The sequence below is a fragment of the Ranitomeya variabilis genome, chromosome 2 (genome assembly GCF_051348905.1).
Source record: "Ranitomeya variabilis isolate aRanVar5 chromosome 2, aRanVar5.hap1, whole genome shotgun sequence".
Classification (NCBI taxonomy): domain Eukaryota; kingdom Metazoa; phylum Chordata; class Amphibia; order Anura; family Dendrobatidae; genus Ranitomeya; species Ranitomeya variabilis.
In genome coordinates, this window is record NC_135233.1 from 468,085,918 (window position 1) to 468,104,839 (window position 18,922).

Genomic DNA, 18,922 nt, shown 5'->3' on the forward strand with positions numbered 1-18,922 from the left:
AGAGTTTTGTGAAAGACCATTTAGTAGGGATTAGTAACATATACTGTTTTTGGGTGAAAGAAGCTATATCTTTCTAATCCTGCACATCCTGTTTAAGGCTATGGTCATCACCAGGGACATTTGGTTATATTTAATTACATGTATTTTAGTCTTTAAAGCATTTTTTTATATATTTTTGTTGTTGCTGACGTTGATTTCTGCAGCCTCTATGTATCACAGTACATAGCGAGCTGCAGAATGCTGTTCACAATTAAATCTGACCTCAGAATTTGGAGTCCTTATAGCTTCTTGATCCTCTAAGTTGATTACTAACCAAATCAGAGTTGGACATTTACAATACGTCTGATTTCGTGTGGGGCAACTCCAAAGCTAAATTTAGAGAATGCAGCATAGAATGGTTTCCTCATCAATGTCTAGCTGCACATGTGTACAAGGGTCAAACAGCAGCAATCCAGCGTCTGAGGCGTAATTGTTTTCTGTGACATTTCCCACATTATCAATAGTCCTCGGAGGCAGGCATACCCTGACCTATTCACTAAAATATTCCACAACTCTTACCTACTGCGCCGTGTGGTTCCAGCAGCCCCGCGGTGCATTCACCGGCGCACACAAAGGTTATCGATAGCCGATCCCTGAAAATCTTAACTGCGCCATTGTTTCCACAATTACTACCTCATCTGTCATAGTAATAATACCGTACAGTAGGACAAGTCACAGGAACTAACAGAAATATATTGTAACTCATTGGAGGGAGGAGCGGACCCACAATTGTAAATATAGGGAGAGCGCACACCCCGCTTTACTGTACTGCACGGTTAGGGGCACCAAACTGGTGACAACCAAATCGTGTCCTATTAAAGCAGATTTGCCACCAGATTATAAAACTGCAATAAATAATAAGTAGATCTTGTAGACATGATGACCCTACTGTACTTACTTTCATAATCCATGTGTAATCCTCCATTTACATACCCGAAATTAAATCGTATCTGTCAGCAGATTTCATTAAATAAATTGCATATGTTATTAAATAGATCTTGCACCTTATGATCCTGCTGTACTTACCTTGAAAATCCATGGCAGTATGGCTGTACAATTTCCTTGTTAGCCAGAAAAATGTATGTACGTGCTGCAAAAAAAAAAAAAAAAAGGAGTTATCCCTTCATTGGCTAGTCCGAAAAATATCTGCAGGCATTTAATGCATGAGGACATCTTTAGCTGTAATCCTAATATTGGACAAGTATTCTGATATGGATCTTCAAAGTCAGTGCACCAGCCTCATCTGGTCTGCAGGGCCTCACACACAGTAGCTAGCTATCAGCTAAGCAATTATTCGGCCAGCAGCTGTCTGTCCCCACTCCTCCATATACAGGAGCACTCACTCGGCCGACTACCAGATTCTTATGGCAACGGTTTGTCTCTGGGAAAACAAAAGGGTCTGTAGTCCGAAATCTGACATTCTGAATCCAACCCGATTCCGAACCCATTCCGTCAGAACACCACCATACATATAAGGGTATGTGCACACGCTGTGGTTTTTGCTGCGGATCCGCAGCAGTTTTCCATGCGGTGTACAGTACCATGTTACCGTATGGAAAACCAAAACCGCAGTGCCCACGATGCGGAAAAAGCCGCGCGGAATTGCTGCGGAAAAAAGAAGGACCATGTCACTTCTTTCTGCGGATTCCGCAGCGGTTTTCAACATGCACCAATAGGAAAGTGCTGTTGAAAACCCGCAGGAAAATCCGCTGTGAAAACCGCAGTGGTTTTGCACTGCGGATTTTCCAATTCCGCAGCGGAAAAATCCGCAGCAAATTCCGCAGCGTGTGCACGGGGCCTTAAGGTTCTTTTACACAACGTTAAACTAAGATTAATGATGTGCTCTGTGCCATCTGTAATAGGTCCTGTTGACACGGCACGTTGTGCTGCCGAGAACGATGATCTTTTATGCAGCACAAAAAGATCATTTCACCCAACGAATAGATGATCGGCATTCTTGTGTGTCGGAGCCCCAAAGGCATTATATGGACGGACGTTAGTGGATTCAGCTGACTTTTATCTAATGTGTATGGGGAAAGCAACTGTAATCTGTGGTGATGGTGCATACCAGTGCTCGCCCGTGCATACCCGTATTCTTCCATGCATTCCGGCACTCGCCCGTGCATTCTGGTACTCGCCTGTGTATAGCGGTACTCGCCTGTGCATAGCGGTACTCGCCTGTGCATACCAGTACTCGCCCTTACATACCCGTATTCTTCCATGCATAGCAGTACTCGCCCGTGCATTCCGGCCCTCGCCCGTGCATTCTGGTACTCGCCTGTGCATAGCGGTACTCGCCTGTGCATACCAGTACTCGCCCTTACATACCCGTATTCTTCCATACATAGCAGTACTCGCCCGTGGATTCCGGCACTCGCCCGTGCATTCTGGTACTCGCCTGTGCATAGCGGTACTCGCCTGTGCATACCAGTACTCGCCCTTACATACCCGTATTCTTCCATGCATAGCAGTACTCGCCCGTGCATTCCGGCACTCGCCCGTGCATTCTGGTACTCGCCTGTGCATAGCGGTACTCGCCTGTGCATACCAGTACTCGCCCTTACATACCCGTATTCTTCCATGCATAGCAGTACTCACCCGTGCATTCCAACACTCGCCCGTGCATTCCGGCACTCGCCCGTGCATACCGGCACTCGCCCGTGCATACCGGTATTCGCCTGTGCATAGCGGTACTCGCCCGTGTATACCGGTACTCGCCCGTATTCTCCCGTGTATACCGGTATATACCCGTATTCACCCATGCATGTTTATCTTGGCCTCATTGATATTAAAAACAGGTTTTCCCAGTACAAGTAGGTGTACAGCAGTGAATATACCTGTCATTAATGTAATTGCAGCATTTCTGTTTCCATTGCACACACTGGGCGTCACGTTCAGGCCATGCTAGCTTCCAGATCTCGTCTCTAAAAAAAAAAAGTTGTTGTTGCTTACTTACCCGGCTGGTTTTACTGGCCTGGTTTGGATAGTCCTCATCTAATTATTGACAACGCACTGTAACTCTATGTATTGGGAAACTGTTACTGGACATGTTACAGCAGCTATCAAATAATATATCAAGTAATGTATCAGCCCCTGTTCAGGTGATCGATGTAGAACTTGTGAAAAACATACGATTTTTCCATCCGAGTCAAATCCGTTTTGTGTCTGTGCGTTCCGATTTCGGCAACCTATTGACTTTAAATGGGGGATTAGATCATATTTGCACATACTGTGATTTTCTCCATGCAGAAAATCGTTACATGCCCATTGGCCCCTTTGGGTTCTAAATCCGAGTCCTGAGTGATCTTGCACATGGTCATTGTTTGTAGACTAGGTCATCCTTGTCCGGTCGGAGAGCAGATTTCAGCTTTGTGTACTGTCGAGTTCTCACGTCTGACATATTCCTTCTGAGCACTGATCGCCATGTCTGGACCGGCCGTGGGTCACCGAACCCGAACTGAACAAGCATATATGAGGCTGTTTGGTTCAGAAGATCCGCAGCCGGTCCGTACTCAAGAACGTGAATGTTGGGTGTGTGAATCTGTCCCCATCTACTGGCGAGATAAAAAACACCTGTTTACTGGATCCAGGTAATTTGGAGATTTATTAAAATAAAATATATAATAGAGGGGCGGACAGAGACAGAAAAGGGTCCCTGTGCAAGGAGAGTATATGGGCCATTTGCAGTCCAATCATTCATCAAATTGCAAAATGTGATAGTAGCTGCATGCAGTTTTGGAAGTCGAAGTGGCCCCTTTACCTCTTGGACCACCATGCGGCTGCAGAGGTTGAACCAATGGCCTGTCCGCCTCTGGTGTAATAATTTAACTTTCTGCCGTTGCATATTAAATAGCAGCATTGTGTAACCCGATGGATAACTTTAGCTTTGTGCAAATATTTCAGGGAATCATATTCTGGGCTTTTGATAAAAAGAAATGTAATCCTGAGCCTAAGAAGGTGTAGGGCTTGTTGTCGGGAAAACCAGTTGGTGATGGTCACGGCCCATTTACGAAGGCCTAGAATCTGCCGAAAAATGGCCGCCGCGATCATCTTCTGCGCACGCGCGGCATCCCGCGGCCATTTTCCTGAAGCCCCGGGCAGCAGAGCGCTCCATCTGCGCACGCGCGGCCTCAGGAAGATGGCCGCCCCCACAGATCACCAGGGGAATAGCGCAGATCGCGCTCTTTTTCTTCACCTGTGCTGTGGATTCGGCAGTTGGGCATGCGCAAACCACTACGCCACCAACGGAAAAATAAGCAAGATCTGGGGGAAGAAACAGCTATGTCACCACGCCCATTTTACCAGACCACCTGGATTGACGGGCGAAAACGGCGACTTTGCTAAGGTATTTCGGCAGCATAGGTGGGGAATCAGGGTACACAAAATACACTATTGTAACGCACAGCTCAGGCCCTATTTAACGGTATTTTTATCTCATACTGAAAAAACGGGGTGACAGGTTCCCTTTAAACAGATCATAAGACTGTTGTAATTACTTTGAAAATCTGTTTCAGGATGGCCGTATAATCCTGACATTTCACGAGGCTAGTCATAGAATGAAATAGCTCATAAATCCAAGTGTACCCAGCACTACCCAGCTTGACTGACAGCTGCGGCTTGTACTGAGCAGTGTGAGATCTCAGCAGGGAGGAGGGACACTGAGGAGCCGTAGATTAGGCTATGTGGGCAGATACCGTTTGTTCGTAAAGTCATGGTGCACTTTTAGGCTATGTGCACACGTTCAGGATTTTTCGCTGTATTTTTCGCAATTTTTTGGCCGTTTTCTGCGGAAAAAAATGCTAAAAAAAAAGCATACATAAGCATCCCATCATTTTTAATGCATTCCGCGATTTTTGTGCACATGCTGTGTTTTTTTCTGCAAAAAAAACCATCGCGGTAAAAAAAAGCAACATGTTCATTAATTTTGCAAATTTCTCGCGTTTTTGCAGCTATATTATTGCATTGGGAAGCTCCGGGAAAAAAATGCGAAAAATCCACACAAAAAAAACGCATGCAGATTTCCTGCGGAAAAAGTCCGGATTTGCTCAGGAAAATTCTGCACACTTTCCTGAATGTGTGCACGTAGCCGAAGGGTATGTGTCCACGTTCAGGATTGTTTCAGGATTTGGTCAGGATTTTATGCAAGTAAAATCCTGACCATATCTGCACCTGAGGTCACTGGCAGGTCACCTGCGCTGTCCTTACTTTTTTTATGCTATGTAAGGACATGCTGCGTTCTTAAAAAACGCACCGCATGTGCGTTTTTGCGGGAATTCCGCATGCGTCTTTTACTGCATAGTGGAGACGGGATTTCATGAAATCCCCTCCACTATTCTGTAACATCTGGACGCTGCGTTTTTGACGCTGCGGCTCACCGCTGCGTCAAAAACGCAGCGTTTCCTGAACGTGGAGTTTGTCTTTTATTTGGAGCAGATTTCACATTTCTATAGTTTTTTTTGTTGCTTTCATGGTCAAAAGTGCACCGTGACTTTATGGACACACTGTATTAAAACTGACAGAGATTGTTAAAAGTTCATGAAGGATTGTACAGCCATTCTGACACCGGTTATGAAAGTAAATGCAATATCCTTGTCATGTCGGCGAGATCCCGAAAATAAATAATTAAATAAAACCGGCGTGGGGTCCCTTGCCACTAATAGGATGAATGGCCACGTTTCATCCATTCACATTACCGCAGCGTCTGCTGAACGTAAGATTTCTTCAGCCTTACATGCTCTTAACATTTTGATTTTTGTCAAAAATAAATGTTTAGTTTTCTTATCTAAACTGATGTCACATTGACACCCATCTCCATTAGTATTGTTGATCCCTCACCCATCCATTCTGGTATTTATGGGGGTGCGGCTGAAGGTTTCACATGCGATTACAGTAGCTCGTCTGTCTGGGATTTCTTATACCTGCCAACATTCCTCAGGCAGAAAAAAAATGAAAACATGAATCTGACCTCGCCCATTCTGAGCGTAGTTTTCCCTTTTTTCATGTTCCAAAATTAAGATGGTGGGAAACCTCAGAGAGCTGTCTGCTGATCACTATTGATCCCTGCTCGCTCTGTTGGGCTAAGTAGAGAGCGGGGAATAAACCTCCACCAGACAACTCCGGTGGTGTCTTGTCTCACGCCAAAAATAAGAAAAAAGTATTGGGCATGTTAAACAAGCATGCAAATGGAGAAATGGATTCAGCCTTCCAGATTAAAAACTTCTTTATTCAATCATCAGCCATAAAATCCATTAAAACCTGTATCGCAAAAACCACCAGGACATTTATGATGCACAATACATTCTTAGTTATGGCCGAAATCATGTTGGCAGGGAATTTATATGGATTTTCTTTCTTTCTATCGATTTGAAAAAAAAGCTATTTTTTTTAAAAGAAAAACTGTCAGAAATTTTTACCCCCTCCCCATCTCCCAAAGCCATTAATATGACTGTGCAGCCCTTTAAAAAATAAGCCAAAAGTTCCCTTTCTGACCACAATGCCATTCTCCAGCAGTGAAAAATTTGGGTTTTGAAGTTCTGTTAGGGTACGTGTCCACGTTCAGGATGGCCGACGGTATCGTCGGAGCTGCAAAGCCGCTCGGTGCTAAGCCCCGCCCCCTTCTGGGACGCGATGATGCCGGATGTGTTAACTGTACACATCCGGGATCATCGCACTCCTCGCATAGGGCCCTGTGTTTTTCCTTGCGGCGACGCAGCGAGGAACACGGACATGCTGCGATCTGAAAAGACGCGCAGCATGTCCGGAGTCGCAGGGCCGCCGCGTGCGTGTTTCCACGCATAGTGGACACGGGATTTCAAAAAATCCCTTCCACTATGCTGTAACATCTGGACGCTGCGTATTTGACGCTGCGGCCCCACACAGCGTCAAACACGCAGCGTTTCCTGAACGTGGACACACGGCCCTATACATCAGTCTAGAAGTGCATTAGGACTAGTGCATTACCAGGTCTTTTTAAATGATTACCTAGTTGATCCCTTTATGACCCCGACATGCTGATATATATATATATATATATATATATATATATATATATATATATATATATCTATCCCGAAGTGCATTGGGGTGTGATGATGCACTTACAGCTTCTCAGCCTCACACTATATTTTCTACCTAGCACAACCCTCATCTGACCGATTGACAGGTCATTTACTTTGACAGGCAGTTGGCTGGGTACCAATCAGTCAGGTGAGGGTGCTGCTAGGTAGGAAATACAGCGTGAGGCTGAGAGGCTCTAAGTGCATCGTAACGCCCTAATGCACTTCCTGACACACATATATGAAACTACAAAATGCAATTTCTTTGCTCCTGGGCTAGCATGTTGGGGTCATAAAGGGATCAACTAGGTTATCACTTAAAAAGAGCTGGTAAAGGTTCTAGCAGATTCCCCTTAAACTGGAACCCTGTATACCCCTCTCTTCATATTCAGGGGTGCTTTTTTACAAGTGCAGTTTCAGAGAGCTGCTACAATTCTTCTATTTGCGAAATCCAAATCTATCTCAGATAGTTACAGGTGCCACCACAATCTGGTTTGGACTTTATTTTACTAGATTATATAATGCCATCATACTCATCATCACTGTCCCTATTGGGGCTCACAATCTAGATTCCCTATCAGACTATCAGTATGTCTTTGCAGTGAGGGAGGAAACCGGAGAACCAGGAGGAAACCCACACAAACCCGGGGAGAATATACAAACTCTTTGCAGATGTTTTCCTTGGTGGGATTTGAACCCAGGACTCCAGTGCAGCAAGACTGCAGTGCTAACCACTGAGCCACTGTGCTGCCCACCAATCGAGTCTGCTCCTCATAAAGGCATCTGTCAGCGTGCCAGCACGGCACATGGGCAGAGTATTACCGCACTGCCAGCTTTAGCCTTCGTTTCTGTAGTAGTTGTGTTCTGTTTTGTGCATGACTTATTCCTTCCCTAAATCTTCTCCTTCGTGCCTCGCAAATCTGTGTCATCTCACTCATTTTTCATGCCAATTCATGGTTAAAATATGTGTAAGCATAATGTAGCCGTGCGTCCTATGAGTCATGTCTGTTGGCCGCGGACTCTACATTTCCTCTCCGTGGTATTGCTGCTCCCACGCCCATAAGTTTGGCACTTTTTCTTCAGCCGACGAATTCTTGTTTTCTCTTTTACCTTTTTTCCTTGAAGCTTGATCAGATATTACGGTAATAATAATTTTATTTCTATAGCGCCAACATATTCCGCAGCAGATATTAGATATTCAATGAGTGCGATCAGGCTCTCCACATATACAGAATCCGCCGTATAATAAGCATCTAGACTTCATTTATCATGTTGTTCCTACAGTTTAGAGACTTTGGTTTTGCCATTATTGTTGTTTTGCCCGTGAAAACACTGTGTTCCAAATTATTATGCAAATTGGATTTAAGTGTCATAAAGATTTAATTGTTTTGTTTTTCAAATAAACTCGTGGATGGTATTGTGTCTCAGGGCTCAATGGATCCCTGAAATCAATCTTAAACACATGTGATAATTGGTTTTCCAGGTGATTCTAATTAAAGGAAAACTACTTAAAAATGATGGTCCACATTATTAAGCAGGTCACAGTTTTCAAGTAACATGGGAAAGAAAAAGGATCTCTCTGCTGCTGAAAAGCATCAAATAGTGCAATGCCTTGGTGAAGGGATGAAAACATTAGAAATTTTCCAAAAACATAAGCGTGATCATTGTACTGTTAAGAGATTTGTGGCTGTGTCTGAGCACAAATGTGTTTGTGCTGATAAAGGCATAATGAGGAAGATTTCTGCCAGGCAAGTTCATCGGATTAAGAGAGCAGCTGCTAAAAAGCCATTACAAAGCAGCAAACAGATATTTGAAGCTGCTGGTGCCTCTGGAGTCCCTCGAACCTCAAGGTGTAGGCTCCTTCAAAGGCTTGCTGTGGTGCATAAACCTACTATTCGGCCACCCTTAAACAGTGTTCACAAGTAGAAATGGTTGTATTGGGCCCACACATACATGAAGACTAGTTTCCAAACAGTCTTGTTTACTGATAAGTGTTGAGCAACCCTGGATGGTCCAGATGGATGGAGTAGTGGATGGTTGGTTGATGGCCACCATGTCCCAACAAGGCTGCAACATCAGCGAGGAGGTGGAGGAGTCATGTTTTGGGCCAGAATCATGGGAAACAGTTGGTAAGGCCCTTTAAGGTTCCTGAAGGTGTGAAAATGACCTCTGCAAAGTATATAGAGTTTCTGACTGACAACTTTCTTCTATGGTCTAAAAAGCAGAAATGTGCCTTCAGGAGCAAAATCATCTTCATGCTGACAATGCCCCATCTCATGCTGCAAAGAATCCCTCTGAGTCATTGGCTGCTATGGGCATAAAAAGAGATAAACTCATGGTGTGGCCACCATCTTCCCCTGACCTCAACCCTATAGAGAACCTTTAGAGGATCATCAAGCAAAAGATCTATGAGGGTGGGAGGCAGTTCACATCAAAACAGCAGCTCTGGGAGGCGATTCTGACTTCATGCAAAGAAATACAAGCAGAAACTCTCCAAAAACTTACAAGTTCAGAGGATGCAAGAATTGTGAAGGTGACATCAGAGAAGTGTCCTATGTTAAAATGTAACTTGGCCTGTTGGGATGTTTTGGCGTTAAATAGCTTTTTTATTCAGTGAATGTGACCTCCTAATGCTGAAAATTCCACAAATGAGCATTTTCAGTTCTTTAAAACATATCAAATGTTTAGAAATTCTATTGTGCATAATAATTTGGAACAGTGCATTTTGCGTTTTTATTCATTTTGGAGATTATACTCTTATCATTGGGAGGTTTCTTCAATAAAATTCGATGTATAATCTAACGGGTGATGACTTTTATTAGACTGACTGTCATTTGCACCGACCATTTAGGAAAATCTGATAAAAATGTAATTTGCATAATAATTTGGAACATAGTGTGGTTAATTTTAGGTCTTTAGGAAACTCATTACTTTTACTACCTTGTATTAGTCTTTAAGGTATTCTTTCCTATTTTATTCAGCAGTGACAGGTAGCCTTGGCCTTGGCAGCAAGCAGTAAGGCTATGTTTTCTTGGTCACGAAACCTTCAGGATTTGCTGCAGATTGGGCCCGTCTCCACTATGTGCGCATGGCCGCATCCGGCGGCCCTGTGTAACCGGACAGGCAGCGCGTCTTTATAGACTGCAGCATGTCTATTTATCTTGCGGAGATGCAAGATAAATAACCCACGCTATGGATAGGATGCGGTGATTCCGCATGTGCTCAATGAACACATCCGGAATCACCACCCGTACAACAGGGGGTGGCGCTTTGGGCGGAGCGGGGTATCCGCTGTGTCCAAAGTGCAGAGATTACGCCCCGTGGAAACATAGCCTTAGGAGTAACATTTCAAATCCCTACGTTCTTAAGAGCAAAGAGTAAAATTAAATTGCACAGTTGATTATTTTTACAATCACTTTGCAGTTTTACTCATGAAACAGAATCTGGAAGCAGGTTTTTGCTTTGTAATCTGAGAGCAGCTCGATGTAGGGGCAGAGACCCTGATTCCAGCGATGTATCACTTACTAGGCTGTGTTTTGCCATTTCAATGAATTCAGTGTTTTATCAACAGAAGATTATCACTACTGGAATAGTTGCCTCCTTGTCCAGCCCCACCCCCAGCAATGATTAGCAGCTGCCAGTATACACATAAAGCTGCCAATCATTGCTGTGGGGTCATAAAGGGCTCTGCAGCAGAGAATGCAGTAATTTTATCACAACTGCTGCACCCAGTAAACTAAGTGATACATCACTGGAATCAAGGTTTCTGCCCATACATTATGCTGCTGTCCGATTACATGGCAAGAACCTGCTGACATTCCTTTGAAAGGGAACCTGTCAACTCATTCATGCTTCCCAAATCATGGTCATCGTGAACCGGAGCCTTAGATACAGTTGAATCACCTAGGAACAATACAAAACTATAAAATATTTTTTTTAAAATATAATTAATATATATTAATAGCAGTGATTGCCCTAGGTGTTAAAATAAGAAAGAAAAGTGGAAACCACTCATGACCAGAAACAAACCCAAACACCAGTATTATGGATGCACCAGGGAGACCAAACTGGATTATAAAATAATATCTTTATTAACTAATCGTAGCAATACAGAAAAAAATATAAATCATTATTAAAGTAAAACAGACTGTTGTGCGAATCAGGACAGTATGTATAATAAAAGTAAACCCATAAACACAATTCATATAAGTGCCACCAATGGGCATGTGCAAGGTAATGATTCCCCTTTAAGGAATATAGGCAATTCCCTGAAATTCTTGTGTCATTGTGCCAGAAAAAAGTTAAAAAAATATATATATAACAAGTATAAAAAAAATAAAAAATATACAAAAACAATATATATAGCAATGGGTGGAGGTCACACACAAAAAAAGGCGTGCAAAATTGCAGCAAGTAATATAAAGTGCTTAAGTGTGGAAATAGATTCAGGGAGAAATCCTCACATGCGCATAGAGAAATCCCTGAGAGCTGTGCAAAGCTGCAGAATCACAAAGTGCAATGTGCTGAAAAAGTGACTCAGGAAAAAAAAAATTCAGGGGAAGATTCTATTAAAGCATTACCTTAGGGTGCCTCACTGTCCTGTAAACGCACACACACCCGACGCGCGTTTCGGAAATCACTTCTTTCGTCAGACTTTTATCTTTGGGGTCATCTGAAGGCAATTGTCTATGCTGTGAAGATACGAGATGTGCAGTATCTGAAACAACGGATACTGGAAGCCTGTGCTAGCATTTCTGCTGCAGTTTTGCTATCAGTGTGTCAAGAGTGGGAGAAGAGGGTTGCATTGACAATCCAACACAATGGGCAGCACTTTGAACACATTTTATAAGTGGTCATAAACTTGTAAATAACTCATGAAAGAATAAAGTTACGTTAAAACCATGCACACCATTGTTTTTCTTGTGAAATTCTCAATATGTTTGATGTGTCACATGACCCTCTTCCTATTGAAAAAAATAAAGTTGGATCCAAAATGTCTGACTTCAAAATGGCCGCCTTGGTCACCACCCATCTTGAAAAGTTTTCCCCCTCCCATATACTATTGTGCCACAAACAGGAAGTAGATATTACCAACCATTCCCATTTTATTTAGGTGTATCCATATAAATGGCCCACCCTGTATATGAAAAATGTGTGAGCCGGGGCATCCCTTTAACCCCTTTCTGACCTCGGACGGGATAGTACGTCCGAGGTCAGAAGCCCCGCTTTGATGCGGGCTCCGACGGTGAGCCCTTATCAAAGCCGGGACATGTCAGCTGTTTTGAACAGCTGACATGTGCCCATAATAGGTGCGGGCAGAATCGCAATCTGCCCGCGCCTATTAACTAGTTAAATGCCGCTGTCAAACGCAGACAGCGGCATTTAACTACCGCTTCCGGCCGGGCGGCCGGAAATGATCGCATCGCCGACCCCCGTCACATGATCGGAGGTCGGCGATGCTTCAGAATAGTAACCATAGAGGTCCTTGAGACCTCTATGGTTACTGATCGCCGGTAGCTGTGAGCGCCACCCTGTGGTCAGCGCTCATAGCACACCTGCAATTCTGTTACATAGCAGCGAACATCAGATCGCTGCTATGTAGCAGAGGTGATCGTGTTGTGCCAGCTTCTAGCCTCCTATGGAGGCTATAGAAGCATGGCAAAAGTTTAAAAAAAAAAAAGTAAAAAAAAATTTGAAAAAAAATGAAAGTTTAAATCACCCCCCTTTCGCCCCAATCAAAATAAATCAATACAAAAAAATCAAACCTACACATATTTGGTATTGCCACGTTCAGAATCGCCCGATCTATCAATAAAAAAAAAGCATTAACATGATCGCTAAACGGCGTAGCGAGAAAAAAATTCGAAACGCCAGAATTATGTTTTTTTGGTCGCCGTGACATTGCATTAAAATGCAATTACGGGCAATCAAAAGAACGTTTCTGCACCGAAATGGTATCATTAAAAACGGCAGCTCGGAACGCAAAAAATAAGCCCTCAACAGACTCCAGATCATGAAAAATGGAGACGCTAAGAGTATCGGTAAAATGGCGCAATTTTTATTTAAATTTTTTTTTTTTTTTTTTTAAGCAAAGTTTGGATTTTTTTTTCACCACTTAGATAAAATATAACCTAGTCATGTTAGGTGTCTATGAACTCGTACTGACCTGGAGAATCATAATTGCAATTTCACCGCACTTGGAATTTTTTTCCCGTTTTCTAGTACACGACATGGTAAAACCAATGATGTCGTTCAAAAGTACAACTTGTCCCACAAAAAATAAGCCCTCACATGGCCAAATTGACGGAAAAATAAAAAAGTTATGGCTCTGGGAAGGAGGGGAGAAAAAAACGAACACGGAAAAATGGAAAATCCCAAGGTCATGAAGGGGTTAAAGTTTGCATACAATACTTGTCTTGTGTGTTCAGTCTGATAGTCATCCCTCTGTCTGTTTTTGTCTGCAGACATGGCCCCGTCAACTCCTGGTCCTGTCCAGGTAGTGATAGTACAAAAGGATGATCACTCCTTCCAACTGGATGAGGAGGCTCTTGCCTCTGTGCTGCTCCAGGACCATATTCGGGATTTGGATGTTGTCGTTGTTTCTGTGGCTGGTGCATTCCGGAAAGGGAAATCATTCCTGCTCGACTTCATGCTGAGATACGTGTATAGCCAGGTGATGTATACAACCTATTTTATGTACATACACATTGTAATCTCATTACTCGTAAAGTAAAGAATATGTAGTCTCGATGCTTGTACAGTAAAGAATATGTAGTCTCACTGCTCGTACAGTAAAGAATATATAGTCTTACTGCTTATATAGTTCTGAATATCTGGTCTCACTGCTCATACAGTAAAGAATGTCGTCTCGCTGCTTGTACAGTAAAGAATATATAGTCTTACTGCTTATATAGTTCTGAATATCTGGTCTCGCTGCTTGTACTCAAAGAATATGTAGTTTCACTGCTTGTACAGTAAATATGTAGGTTGCCTGCTTGTACAGTAAAGAATGTCTTTTCACTGCTCGTACAGTTGAGAATGTCGTTTCACTGCTTGTACAGTAAAGAATGTAGTCTCACTGTTCGTGCATTAAGGAATATGTAGTCTCAGTGCTTGTACTCTAAAGAATATGTAGTTTCACTGCTCGTACAGTAAATACATAGTCGTCTTGTACAGTAGAGAATATGTAGTCGTCTCGTACAGTAGAGAATGTGTGGTTTCACTGCTCGTACAGTAAAGAATAGTCTCGTACAGTAGAGAATATGTAGTCTCACTGCTTGTGCAGTAAAGAATATGTAGTCTCACTGTACAATAAAGAATATTTAGTCATCTCGTACAGTAGAGAATATGTAGTCTTACTACTTGTACAGTAAAGAATATATAGTCTCGTACAGTAGAGGATATGTGGTTTCACTGCTCGTACAGTAGAGAATATGTAGTCACCTCGTACAGTAGAGAATATGTAGTCTCACTGTTTGTACAGTAAAGAATATATAGTCTCGTACAGTAGAGAATATGTAGTCTCACTGTACAGTAAAGAATATTTAGTCATCTCGTACAGTAGAGAACATGTGGTCTCACATCTCGTACAGTAGAGAATATGTAGTCTCACTACTTGTACAGTAAAGAATTGCCATCTATAATTAACTACCCTTTTTCCGATCGATGTAGAGGACCCTTTGTCATCATTACAGGTGTAGAAAGATCATTACACAGATCTCTGTAATGTCCATTCATATGGTTGTATATTGTAATAAGACGTCGCTTTCCAAGCTGAATAACCCCCAAGTTTGACACCCTGCTTTGTAACTGCAGTTCCCCCATTCCCTTAACAACTTAAAGGGGCTGTCCAGCCCTGAGAAAATGTTCAGTGAGCACTGCAGGTTGTCAAACATCAAGAGTGCAGAATATACACACGTTTAGTATTCGGCTCCACTTTCCGGTTTGGACGGGCATCAAATGGCTACAAGAAGGTTTACTTCCCTCCAAGTCCAATATTTTTTGAGAGTAGAGGGTGAGAAGCCCGCGGCACATGATCGCATATATACAAGTCACACACTTGCGGTATCTGATGACCACTTATACCAGCAAGCAAAGCTGTTTGACATCAACGTTGCAGCCAGACAACACAGACCGAGGGAGCGCCTAAAACACAGTGCTGGACCTGACTTTTTTCTGAAAGGAGACAAACCAAACAATTTGTTTTCAGTGTAGTACAATTGTCATCATGTCAGTGTCAGATTTCTTACAAATTACAATACTACTTGCCCTGCAAATTGTCTCTTCAGAGACGAAGAGAACTAGAACTTTGTCGCCACCTATTGGAAGCAGAGATCCTAAAAGTCAATATCAAATCTTTAACAAGCCTTGCCATATCACTTAGGATAAAAGTCAAACCAAAATCTCAGTTTGCAGATGCAGTGTTTGAGGGTGTTGCCTTTCATCAGTACAAAGTATGAGGTCTAATTTGGCTAGGTAAGAAGCTCTGGACTGGGAAACTAAGGGGTAACATTTCTCCTCGTGGAGAGTGCCAAACCTGGCATATCAGAGTGTAGAGACTCTCACCTAGCCAAATCAGATCTCATACTTTGCACTGATGAGGGGCGAAACCCTGATACACTGTCTGCAAATTGAGATTCTGATTTGGCTTTTATCCTAAGACAGGTGACAAGGTCCAATAAAGAGTCCATATTGACTTTTAGAATCTCTGCTTCCAACAGGTGGCAGTATACTTCTAGTCCTCTTCCTCTCTGAAGAGACAATTTGCATATTTAATTTCCCAGGGGAGCAGACATGGCTGATAAGTCTCCTCACTCTGACATGCCAGGCTTACACCTTAGATCCCAATACTACTATTAAAATATAAATATAAAATGGGGGACGTTCCCTTTGTGCCCACAGCCTTAAATATTCTTTGGATTTATGTACTCTGCAGAAAGCTGGTGATGCCAGGACCTGGCTGGGGACGGAAGATGAACCCCTTACTGGATTTTCTTGGAAAGGGGGCTCTGAACCCGACACCACTGGTATCCAAATCTGGAGTGAGGTGTTCACCATGCAGAAACCGGACGGCAAGGAGGTGAGAAATATTCACTATATTGTCCTGAATTATTAATGTTATAGACATACATGTCTTAGGCTACTTTAACACATCAGGTTTTTGCCGTCCGGCACAATCCGGCGAATTTTTCAAAAAACGGATCCGTTGTTTTTTTTCGCCGGATCCTTTTTTCTTAGAGTTGTATTAGCGCCGGATTGCACCTGATGGCCTAACGTTTCATCTGTTTCTTGCCGGATCCGTCAAAAAATTAGTTTTCCGGCGGCCGGAGAAAATGTCCAGAGGAACTGGACCGAATGAATGAATGAAATGACTAAATCCAGCGACCACATCCAGTTTTTTACACAAATCATGCATCTCTAAAACTCTATCCCCGGTTTAACCCCTTTCTGACCTCGGACAGGATAGTACATCCAAGGTCAGATCCCCTGCTTTGATGTGGGCTCCGGCAGTGAGCCCGCATCAAACCCGGGACGTGTCAGCTGTTTTGAACGGCTGACATGTGCGTTCAATGGCGGCGAGTGGAATCGCGATCCACCCGCCGCTATTAACTAGTTAAATGCCGCTGTCAAACGCTGACAGCGGCATTTAACTACCGCTTCCGGCCACGGGGCCAGAAATGCGCTCATCGCCGACCCCGTTACATGATCGGGGGTCAGCGATGCGTCGCCATAACAACCAGAGGTCTCCTTGAGACCTCTATGGTTGTTGATGCTGGCTTGCTGTGAGCGCCACCCTGTGGTCGGCATTCATAGCAATCCTGTAATTCTACTACATAGAGGCAATCTATGCTTCGCCTCTATGTAGCAGAGCCGATCAGGCTATGCCAGCTTCTAGCCTCCCATGGAGGCTATTGAAGCATGGCAAAAGTAAAAAAAAAAAAAAAAAAAAAAAAAAAAAAATGTTTAAAAAAATATGAAATAAATAAAAAAAATATAATTGTTTAAATCACCCCCTTTCGCCCCATTCAAACTAAAACAATAAAAATAAAATGAAACACATATTTGGTATCGCTGCGTTCAGAATCGCCCTATCAATAAAAAAAAGGATGAATCTGATCGCTAAACGACGTAGTGAGAAAAAAAAATTGAACCGCCCGAACTACGTTTTTTTGGTCATTGTGACATTGCATTAAAATGCAATAACGGGTGATCAAAAGAACGTATCTGCACCAAAATGGTATAATTAAAAACATCAGCTTGGCACGCAAAAAATAAGCCCTCACCCGACCCCAGATCACGAAAAATGGAGACGCTACGGGTATCGGAAAATGGTGCAATTTTTATTTTTTTATTTTTTTTTTTTTTTTTAAGCTAAGTTTGGATTTTTTTTTTCACCACTTACCCTATATAAAAAATAACCTAGACATGTTTGGTGTCTATGAACTCATAATGACCTGGAGAATCATAATATCAGGTCAGTTTTAGCATTTAGTGAACCTAGCAAAAAGCCAAAGAAAAAACACGCATGGGATTGCACTTTTTTTGCAATTTCACCGCACTTGGAATTTTTTTCCCATTTTCTAGTACCCGACATGGTAAAACCAATGACGTCGTTCAAAAGTAGAACTTGTCCCGCAAAAGATAAGACCTCACATGGCCATATTGACGGAAAAATTATGGCTTTGGAAAGAAGGGGAGCGATAAACGAAAACAAAAAAGCTCCAGGGGTGAAGGGGTTTAGAAACATGGATATGGACATATCTATGGAAATAGACATAGATATATAGATATATCTGTATGTATTAATCTATCTATTTGTTATCTAAAAAAAACCAGATCCGTCACATCAGTTTTTCACATTTTGCGCCAGATCCGTTTAAAAAAAAAAAAAATACAACGGCTCCTGCCTGACTGCAAAAAACTGATGTGTGAAAGTAGCCTTACACATATTTGTGACCTTCACCGATTTAGGCATTTATAGTGTTTCCTATGAGTATATAACGCAAATACCTCTCATTTTTTTCTTCTCCATGACAGGTTGCGGTAGTCCTGATGGACACACAGGGTGCATTTGACAGTCAGTCCACAGTGAAGGACTGTGCTACCATTTTTGCTCTGAGTACCATGACGAGCTCTATCCAGGTATGTGGATGGCTGCATTTCTTCATTTCATTTGTTTATCATTTATGATTTTCTGGTATTTTTTTTCAAGGTTATTTCCTTTTTCAAGGTTTATCATCAGAGAACATTATCATGTTGTTTTTATAGATAAAGCTTGAGATACTAATGCTTAACCCCTTAACGACCGCCGATACGCCTTTTAACGGCGGCCGCTAAGGGTACTTAAACCACAGGGCCGTTAATTAACGGCGCTGTGGAAAAAGTGAATAGCGCCCCCCAGAGTCGGATTTTCTCTGGGGTCTCGGTTGCAGAGGGTAGCCGAGACCCCAGAGAGCATGATTCGGGGGGTTTTTACCGACCCCCGAGTTGCGATCGCCGGTAATTAACAGTTTACCGGCGGTCGCAACAACAACAAAAAAAAAACGCGATTTGCAATTTAATTTCTCTGTCCTCCGATGTGATCGCACATCGGAGGACAGAGAAATAGTGTCCCCGATGGCCCCCAATAGCCCCCCAATACTCACCTATCTCCCCCGGTGCTCCTCGTGGCTCCCGATGGGCGCCGCCATCTTTTTTCCGGGAAAAAATGGCGGGCGCATGCGCAGTGCACCCGGAAGATCTTTGGGGTCTCGGCTGCCGGGGGTAGCCGAGACCCCAAAGAACATGATCGGGGTCGGTTTTTACCGACCCCTGTTTTGCGATCGCCG

At 43.0% G+C, this 18,922-nt stretch overlaps 1 protein-coding gene across 2 annotated transcripts in view; it reads left to right on the plus strand.

Annotated features, from left to right (window-relative positions):
• ATL3 (atlastin GTPase 3) overlaps nt 1-18,922 on the plus strand; it is a 58,695-nt gene that overhangs the window by 5,577 nt on the left and 34,196 nt on the right. The window contains exons 1-4 of one of the 2 annotated variants that reach the window (XM_077287665.1): nt 4,363-4,384; nt 13,559-13,767; nt 16,030-16,173; nt 18,132-18,236. In XM_077287665.1, coding sequence (XP_077143780.1) covers nt 13,561-13,767; nt 16,030-16,173; nt 18,132-18,236 — 456 coding nt within the window. In that variant the 5' untranslated portion in view covers nt 4,363-4,384; nt 13,559-13,560. Of the gene's footprint in view, nt 1-4,362; nt 4,385-13,558; nt 13,768-16,029; nt 16,174-18,131; nt 18,237-18,922 lie in introns of those variants that run through there. The other variant, XM_077287664.1, reaches the window with a different exon arrangement.